Genomic DNA, 10,297 nt, shown 5'->3' with positions numbered 1-10,297 from the left:
AAATCCGATTTCAGAGGATTTAATGTGTGTTCTTTTCCTTTTTGTGTGAGAAATAACTCAAATAAATCGAAGAATACTCTCATTTTACACGTTGAATGTCAAAATTTATCGTTTATACCACACCTGATATTGTGGGTGAAATGAGACATCCCTAAAAATTCAGGTTTGAATAGCAGTAGGCCCAGTTTCAGACAATGTTACCTCTGAAGCTACGAGCTTTAAGCGATGAGTCTGATGAGAGTGATTCTGATACTGAAACTCCACGGATCACCAAAGAACTTCTGGTAAGTCTGTGAACCATTCGTGTGTGACAGGTGCTCTTGAAACTAGTGGCAAACTAGTGATCACATATTGAATGCATGGGTCCCCATTGTATCACTGAAAGCAATGTCAGAACGGTTCCTTCTTCTTACCTTAGAACAGAATGGTTCCTTCTTCTTACCTTAGAACAGAATGGTTCCTTTCTGATGAGAGTGATTCTGATACTGAAACTCCACGGATCACCAAAGAACTTCTGGTAAGTCTGTGAACCATTCGTGTGTGACAGGTGCCCTTGAAATGAGTTAGTGGTGAACTGGTGGTCACATATTGAATGCTTGGGTTCCCATTGTATCACTGAAAGCAATGTTGTGTGGTTGATATCTGGATAGGTCAATCTGGAAAGACAGCAGCAGTCTTTTCCTGGACCCACACAGGGGCAAGGTTAATGTGACAAGGTGGTTCCTGAAATGACCTGTGGTCCAGTAGTCGCACATTTCTGTAAATGCTAAACATTGGCCAAATGTCCTTTGTCTAAGTAGGTATAAAAATGAAAATGAACCTTGAATAGTAAATTAAAGACACACTTTAATATTTACTTTTATTTTTGCAGGAAGAGAAAGCACTGAAGGAGTATCGAGAAGCTTTGGTCTTGAAGCAGTACAAGCAATTCAGTGATGCTGAGAGTCTACTGCTTAAATTAGTGAACAGCAGCCTTCTTTCTGAGGTAAGAACTTTGGAAAAAACCTTAAATACCCTTGGAAACGGGTCACTTTTTTTAGTTCCCCTCATGTCAAACTACCAAACTTGAATCCTGATCGTTGTTGTGTCTTTGAGGTCTAAGATTGCCCTGGTCAAAGGTATATTTGCAGTACAATCTTAAATTCTTCTCTCTCAGATATCTATAGTGTGTCCAGATCAATGTGACAGCAAAAAAATAGGCATTGTTGCCAAACATGTCACATGTGCAATGGTAGAGAATCTCTAAAAGGGGAAGCTATATTGCACAGTGCTTCCTCCGACAGTGAAACAAAGTCAGGTAAGGCGATATCCACCTTACCTGTTCTGGAATCCAACCTCTGAACTTAGAGCTACCTCTGCATTTTAAAAGAGAGAGTTTATCAAAAATAGACCTTTTGCCTTGTTTTTAAGTTACCACTCCCATGCCAAACTGTAGAAACAATATCTTCTTCCACCTAGTACTGTCTCAGCTCAACCCGGCACATAACCACAACCTGAAAGCACCAGTTCCGCATGGATCTGTGGATCACTGAAGTTGAGCACGGTTGCGCGTGGTTAGTACCCGGATGGGTGACCATCTGGCCAATAGCATGCTGATGCTAGCTTAAAAAAAGTTATTGGAGTCAGAGAAATCAGGGTGTTTACCAAAATGGAAAAATAAAATTCCCTGACTTTTCCCGGTTTTCCAGTCCAATTTTTTCAAAATTTCCAGTCTACTTTTCCAAGATTTTCCACCCTATTCCCACTGCGCCGCAGCCGATTTTTTTTTTTTTTTTTTTCAAGCAATGTTCTCAATCAAGCCTGTTTAATTTTTTCAATCTTCTTTCATCCGACTAGGGTAAGTTCTTGAGTCCTCCATTTGCACCATGAAATAATTGCACCGCAGGCCAATTTTTTTCAAGATAAATGACCTTTGACCAAAATAATGACCTCAAGACTACTATACAGCCATTTCTCAAATTGTGAGCTACAATTTATAGAAACCAGAATTAACGAAATTGAAATTTTTATGACCACAGGCGAAAATTTTGGTCTCTAATTTAAAAAAAAAACTTAGTTATCAAAAACACAAAATTTGACGCCGCGGGCGAATTTTTTGAATATTTTGGTCTACAATAGTAAGAGAAGCAGACTTGTCAAAGGTGTAATCTTCAGGGCCGCAGGCGAAACTTTTCAGTAAGTTGTATGTAACCTGTAGCTTGTCATGTGTCAGTTTTTTATGTAATTAAATACGTGTAAAAGACGAGTATAGTTATTCCCCCCTATATATTTCTTTAGAACATAAAATGACAGCGCCGCGGGCGAAATTTTTTTTCGAGAAAATTTAAGTAGCTCCTTCAAGGTTGCATACTTTTTTTTACTGACCAAAGTCTTTTTCACTTTTTATAGGCCTTTGAAATATTCCCAAAACTTCAGCGCCGCAGGCGAAATTTTTGAGAGATTATATGTTGCCCCTTCATGGTTGCATACTTTTTTAATTGAAATCTTTCTTTGTCTTTTTTTAATTTTTTTGAAAAAAGCATTTTTAAAAAAAGCATTTTGGCTCAAATGTAAAATGGGTCAAAAAAGCATTTAAAATGTAAAATGCAAAATGCTTTTTCAAAACCAATTTGAAATGTAAAATGTAAATGTACATTTTACATTTTGCATTTTGCGGTTCGCACATCTCTGGTTGTGTGTGGTTGATATCTGGATAGGTCAATCTGGAAAGACAGCAGCAGTCTTTTCCTGGACCCACACAGGGGTAAGGTTAATGTGACAAGGTGGTTCCTGAAATGACCTGTGGTCCAGTAGTCGCACATTTCTGTAAATGCTAAACATTGGCCAAATGTCCTTTGTCTAAGTAGGTATAAAAATGAAAATGAACCTTGAATAGTAAATTAAAGACACACTTTAATATTTACTTTTATTTTTGCAGGAAGAGAAAGCACTGAAGGAGTATCGAGAAGCTTTGGTCTTGAAGCAGTACAAGCAATTCAGTGATGCTGAGAGTCTACTGCTTAAATTAGTGAACAGCAGCCTTCTTTCTGAGGTAAGAACTTTGGAAAAAAACCTTAAATACCCTTGGAAACGGGTCACTTTTTTAGTTCCCCTCATGTCAAACTACCAAACTTGAATCCTGATCATTGTTGTGTCTTCGAGGTCTAAGATTGCCCTGGTAAAAGGTATATTTGCAGCACAATCTTAAATTCTTCTCTCAGATAACTAGCAGATTTTTTTTTTCCTCTGAAAGAGTCTTGGAATTCAAATATTCAGTACAAGCAATTCAGTGATGCTGAGAGTCTACTGCTTAAATTAGTGAACAGCAGCCTTCTTTCTGAGGTAAGAACTTTGGAAAAAACCTTAAATACCCTTGGAAACGGGTCACTTTTTTTAGTTCCCCTCATGTCAAACTACCAAACTTGAATCCTGATCGTTGTTGTGTCTTTGAGGTCTAAGATTGCCCTGGTCAAAGGTATATTTGCAGTACAATCTTAAATTCTTCTCTCTCAGATATTTATAGTGTGTCCAGATCAATGTGACAGCAAGAAATGGGCATTGTTGCCAAACATGTCACATGTGCAATGGTAGAGAATCTCTAAAAGGGGAAGCTATATTGCACAGTGCTTCCTCCAACAGTGAAACAAAGTCAGGTAAGGCAATATCCACCTTACCTGTTCTGGAATCCAACCTCTGAACTTAGAGCTACATCTGCATTTTAGAAGAGAGAGTTTTTCAAAAATAGACCTTTACCTAAATTGCAACAATGTAAGGATTTCCTGCAATCTGATTGGTTCCTTCATTTTGGGTTGATGACTCATTGCTGTCACATTGATCTGGATGAACTATAGCAGATTTTTTTTTTCCTCTCTCTGAAAGAGTCTTGGAATTCAAATATTTTTTACTTTTTATAATACACCTATCTAAAAAATTTCTAGAAACAATATTAATATTATATTTGTTCACATTTTTTATTTACCACCTTGCAGGTGTTGTATACCTAACTAATAAAGCAACATCATTTATTACAGACTGAAGGTCAAGTTGGCTACATTGGGGGTCGAATTCAGCCTTCCCTTGTGCATCTGAAGTATGGCTGCTTCATCAATTTGGGCTCAATCAATGCTGAGGTTAACAAGTTACAAGATGCATTGGAATATTATGTCAAGGTAAGAACTAACAGGTTGTCATGCTTCACCATGGAAATTTGAACATTTACACCTATGAGTTTCACTATTCCATACAATTTTAATTTAAATCTCATCCCATTATATTGGACTGATGGGATTTAAATTTCACTTTTGACAGTGCCTCCTTTTTCCTTGTTTTAATGTTCTCATATTTTCATTTCCAGGCTATTGAGTTGGACAGCACAGACATAAATATTTGGTACAAGATTGGAAAAATTGCTCTCGATATTCATAATTTGGATCTTGCAGTGCAGGCATTTAATAATGTAAGTCAATACATGGTAATCAAGTCTACAGTTGTTTGTGTTCAAAGATTTTCTTTAAACTCATTTCACACAAAGATTCAAAGGCAAAGTTCAAAGAACAACAATCAATTTGTTGAATGATTTTTACTTTCCTTATCCTTTAGAAAGGAAAATAAGGTAGTTTGTTGTTGTTGTTGTTGTTGTTGTTGTTGTTGTTGTTGTTGTTGTTGTTGTTGTTGTTGTTGTTGTTGTTGTTTGTGTACTAAAAATGTTCTTCCTTCACAGACCTCCCCGTGAGGTAGACATGTTCAAGGACTCCCCAGATCCTATACGATGGAATGAGGATACAATGGATCTCCTGGCCATGTTTGACGACATGGAAGAGAGCAATCCGCATGATGCAGGAGAACTTAGCAAACAGTTTATCAATCAAATGAGTGATGGCGAGAGAAACACGTGAGTATTAGTTAATCAATCAATTTCATCAATAGCTAGCCTGGTTAGCTTGGTTGATAGCGCGTCTACCTTGTAAAACGCTGGGTAGCGGGTTCGATCCCCGTCCGGGATGAACTTTGTCCTAAAGAGGTAAGGTTCGTTCTCGGAACGGCTGGCTTTCTCCTATCACGTCCTCATTCTCTCTTCGATTTCAGGACGATAATAGCTCTCTTTTTATATCTCTAAAACCTTTTAAAAGAAAGAAGAAGAAGAAGAAGAAAGTAGCAGTCAAAATAGAATCAATTAGTGTTAATTACGACAGTAAATTTCTTTAAACTTCAATATCTCAAAATTGTTTGTTTTTCCCCCGTCATAAATTAAATCTATTGGTACAATCGATTGGTGACTCTGATTAAATAAATAATTTATTCCCACCTCCTGTATCTTCACTCCACAGGTTAATGTCCAGTTACTTCGGTCAGTCAGATCGTGAGGGGGCAGACGTGCTAGCTTTCCTCTCACTTCACTCCTCCTCCAACATCCTCAACCTCTGTCTCTCCTATCTACGTCAGTTAGCCGTCAAATGGGCCACACTATGGCCTTCGGAACTTAAACGCCTCTACTGCCGAATATTCAGTACCGTGTCCAAACACTTCATAGGAGGGAGGTTCAATATTTATGCCGAACGAATCGAGGACAGCGCTAACGCTGGTGCGGTGGGCAATGCGAGAACTAACGAGAGCGATGCTGGCGCCCGAGACGTGGTGGACATTATGAGAACGAACACGCTGGTTCTGGTACTATTTGGCGAGTTGATTTTAAATGATTGTATTGAACGGGCGGAGTTTGGTGTTGTTGAACAAGATGTGGTGTTCCCCAGTCTGTTCTTCCAAGGTAATTATGTAATTAAAGATTATGCATATTATATTGCAAATTTTGAGCATGTTATGGTGCATATTGCATGCATATTTTGGCTTTTTTCGTGTGCATATAATCCGATGTCTAGTAATTAATAAAGGTATTTGTTTGGAAAACTTTTACATATGTCTACCTCGAAATGACACTACTATTTTTATGTCGCTACTTTGACTATTACTCCAACCCTAGATTACAAGTCCAACGAGCCCAAGAAAGCTCTGTCGTACTAAAACAAAACGAATCGACGACCTCAGTTTATTTGTCCAACATTTTTTTTATTGATATTTATTAGAGTGTGCCAACAGTTTGTCCAACATCAAAATCGGACAAATTATTTGATTTTTTAGGGTTATCCTACGATGCCTCATATTTAATTCATTTGTGATCTACAATATTATCCCTTTCAGAAATTGTCCACTATTCTATTCCACTCTTTTCTAATCTACTCAATCCTAATTCTATTTTATCTTCCAGATTTACTCGAAGCAGAAACCTCACTCGGTCTCTCAGACTCGGATATCGAACTATACGCACGACTGAAACATTTCTCCTACCTCTGGTCTCTTTATATTTCCGACACTGATATTACAACTGATATGGAGGCCCTGGATTCACTAGTTGTTACTCTGGATGAGGTTTGTATATTTATTTCTTATTATTTAGTGAGGGTTTAAAGTCACTGTATAACTGCTAAGCTTTCTAGTGAGTGGTGTCTTCTTTTTCTTTGCCTTTTCCCATGTTCAGACATCTGAACACGGGAATCTTCCGTGTTCAAAGTCCCCCCCAGCCAGACAACTTTACACTACCCATAGGATACACACTACTACTATTGTTGTGGTCAGATTCTCAAATAAATGAGGATAAAATTCCATACCTCGGCTAGGATTGAATCCATATCCTTCTGTTTACCACGCTAGCGTCATAACCACGACACCACCGAGATATGTAAGTAAAAGATTAAAATAAGTAAGAACTTTATTTAATTTTTTACTTAGTTTATAATGGGGCTCAACCAATTTTTTTTTTTTTTCTTCGCTGATAAAGGTTCGAAACACGCTGATTTCAAGAGAAATGCTTAAAATTTCATTTGAGGCTTTAGGGAAGTATCGAACCCGCAACTTCTCAACCGTAAGTCAGACAGTACTAAAGGTAGCACCATTCGATTCGGCGTGAAAAATCACACTTGACTCGAATATTCATCCGAATGAACAAATGTTTTCGATGTGTCTTAGCGTTTACGAAATTAGGGTTAAGCAACAATGACTTTGGTTAATATCAGGATGGGTGACTATCCGATTTTTACCAAATTGTTACAGTCGCGCGCTTCGCTCCGGAATGCCGCTAGTTCATCCCGAGGCATGGCCAAACTTGTAGAAAAGGCATGGCCGAACTTGTAGAAAATAATAAAATACGTTCGCACTGCGCGCTCCCTATTAATAGCTGCATAGTTATCAAACTAAAAACTGAGGTAAAGGTCTATTTTTGATAAACTCTCTCTTTTAAAATGCAGAGGTAGCTCTAAGTTCAGAGGTTGGATTCCAGAACAGGTAAGATGGATATCGCCTCACCTGACTTTGTTTCACTGTCGGAGGAAGCACTGTGCAATATACCTTCCCCTTTTTAAGATTCTCTACCATTGTACTACCTACATGTACTTAGTGGAACTTGAAAAGATTGTTGTTAAAAGAAAGCAAGCAATAAATCTATTATTATTATTATTATCACATGTGACATGTTTGGCAACAATGCCTATTTTTTGCTGTCACATTGATCTGGACACACTATAATAGTCTTTCTGAGAAGAGTAATTAATTTTTCCCCATTTTGTTCTTGGCGATTTATTTTTGAAGAAAATTAGGTAGGTATTTATTTATGAGAACTGCAACCCCATTTTTCCTTCCCTCCTGTGCATGGCCCTGTTAATACAAACATATATAACATGTAACTGAAACAACAGGTAATGAGCATAATAATAAAATACAGGGTGTTTAAAACGAAATTTTACATCCCCGACAAATTTCAAAAAAAGTCTAACAGATCGCAGCAGTGGTACCGAGAAGTTCATGTATCATATGTGATACGGTATGAACTTAAGGGTTAAGTCATAAGTTTGCTAAAATCAAAATTTCCGGAACCAACCTATGGGTGTTTTTTCCAGTCTAGAAACTAGGTAGGTAACTATACTTTTTCCATTCACAAAAAGCCCGCTCTGAGGCTTAGTTGTAGAGACACAAACACCCCAAAAAGATGGGTTAAGCTTATACGAATCTAAGAACTACCTACGTATACTTACTGACAACTTGAAAATTGACCATTGCTCCATCACTTCCCATTGCACCAGTGGTCAGATTCTCGAAAGGAAAATACACCTTATCTATGCTATTCAAGAACTGTATTGTTTTGTACAAAGTTTATGGTACATACCTGATATCTGAGAAGATCAACGTGATTTCTCAATTTCTTTTAGCCTAAAGGCTTGTTACATGGTTTTACTTATTTCGGCTAAAAGAATATGAGAAATCACACTATTCATGAAGGTAGGTACCACGTCCCACACCTACGCGTCTGGTCCGTTGACTAATTGCAGGTAGAAAACCATAAGGTAGCTAGCCACCAGTCATCTTGATAGTTCATCACAATATCCCACATGACTGTAATCAACATTTTGAATATCCATCAGCATCTCCATGTTATAATTCATGTTATAATAATAGTTATGATGCTATAGTCATAATGATAGATATATTAGAACATGTAGCAGATATTATACTGGAGCAGCTAGCCTACGTGGGTTACTGAAAAGCTAGAAGTTCACAAGATCATACAGGATGATTAAAAAGTTTTGGTACTTTCAGGTCGTGGTTATGTACCGGGTTGGGTTGGGTTCGGGACTAGTTGAGACAGGATATTTTTTCTACAGTTTGGCATGGGAGTGGTAACTTTACCAAACTGTAGAAACTACAGTCTAAACGCACTCAACCTTTGCTATATTTCTTTGGCAAAGGAAATTCAGGCTGGTATATACTCCCTGTTTAAAGTCCCCCCAGACAGACAAGTACATCTATAGAGGCTGCAACCTGATTCTCTTTTTAGCTTAAATTGAGAGCATTTGCAGTCTTTTTCTCAGAGCAAAAAGTCTCACTTGCACCCAATAAATCACACAAAGTTTGGTGCATCAATTTTTTAACACCCTGTTGTAGAAATTATCATACATCAGTAAGTAATCAAGACGATCATACCCAGAGCTCCTATATGGGACTTTAACATTGTTCCAAGTTCAAATAATTACACGAGAAACAAAACAGCTACCAGTACGCATATTATTATCATTGCGGGTATTCGAAACTCTGGTAGTCATACATGTATTTCTGAACCAAATGAAAGGAGAAAATTACGTGGACGAAAAAAGTTAATTATAGGAATATAGGGTCATGAATAAAACCGTACAGAGAACGAACCTTATCCGTTCAGGATAAAATACGCCCCGGACGGGACCGGTGAACAATCATCAAAACTACAAACCAGAGAGCAACAACACCAACAAGAACTTTTTGATTGTTTGAGACCTTTTTTTTTTTTTTTTTTTTTTTTTTTTTTTTTTTCAACGAGGAAATTGAATACAACTTGGTTTTATGCTTCTGTTTTTTGTAAGTATCTTAAAGTACCTGCTCAGATAAAATAAACCTCTTTCAAACAGGGTTCGATTAAAAATGTTAAAAGGTGCCGAATGTGTTGGTTTATTCTCGGGGAGATGGGTTTTTAAGTAGTAGGTTCAAATCCCACACATCAGGTGGAGAATGGTTGGCCTGAGTGTCTTTGAAAGATATTTTCATGGCTTCCTGTTCAGAGTTGACTATAAGGAAGATGGAAGAAAAGTGTGTTTGAAAGATATTTTCATGGCTTCCTTTTCAGAGTTGACTATAAGGAAGATGGAAAAAAAAAAAAAAAAAAAAAAAAAGCGTAGATAACTGTTAAAATAGTTGTTGTGACTTGAAACTTTCGCGAAATATGAAGTTGCAAAGTTGTTTTCAGAGACAAAGCCCGGGCCATCATCCTTAATTTGATGATGATGATGATGATGTTGATGATGATAATAATAGTGGATCTTTGGTTTCCCCTCAGGTACCAAGCCTAGTCTAAGCAGTAAGAGAAGAAGTGTGCCTAGTTTGATAGATCAGGGACATCTGTGTGATAAGAGGAGATCATCCAGACAGAGGTGTCTCAATAAGAAAGAAGATCCATCTCTGTGTATAGCACTGAGGAGTGTCATTCCAGAAGAATTACTGTGAGTAAAATACTATCCATCCATCTGTTGTAGGAAATATTTTCATCAGTTCCATACTAAAAGAATCGCAATTTTGTCAGTTTTTCACGAAAAAAAGACTCGATGAAGTTCCATTTATTATTATTTTGTAAAGTGTTTTTTACCGCGTACTAGGAGAGCCGACAGTAGCAACAATAGCTAATAACGGAAATGGCAAGGGAGATATAAAGTGTTTTTACCGCCGTTTTTAGTTTGTAGCAAAGAAA

The 10,297-nt window shown here is 37.4% G+C and overlaps 1 protein-coding gene across 1 annotated transcript; it reads left to right on the top strand.

Moving 5' to 3' along the window:
* On the top strand, positions 1 to 10,052 carry LOC103519124 (the record flags this gene model as incomplete). The annotated part of the gene is made up of 8 exons (XM_008484209.2): positions 1 to 284; positions 872 to 985; positions 4,011 to 4,148; positions 4,334 to 4,458; positions 4,700 to 4,870; positions 5,307 to 5,743; positions 6,242 to 6,406; positions 9,890 to 10,052. Coding segments are annotated over exons 1-8 (1,403 nt in total), but the record flags the coding sequence as incomplete, so codon positions are not given.
* Positions 10,053 to 10,297: the final 245 nt, after the last annotated feature.

The sequence above is a fragment of the Diaphorina citri genome, unplaced genomic scaffold (genome assembly GCF_000475195.1).
Source record: "Diaphorina citri unplaced genomic scaffold, Diaci psyllid genome assembly version 1.1 scaffold2545, whole genome shotgun sequence".
In the NCBI taxonomy this organism is placed as follows: Eukaryota; Metazoa; Arthropoda; class Insecta; order Hemiptera; family Psyllidae; genus Diaphorina; species Diaphorina citri.
Note: the sequence above shows the minus strand (reverse complement) of the source record. Positions and strands in the feature narration are given on the sequence as shown.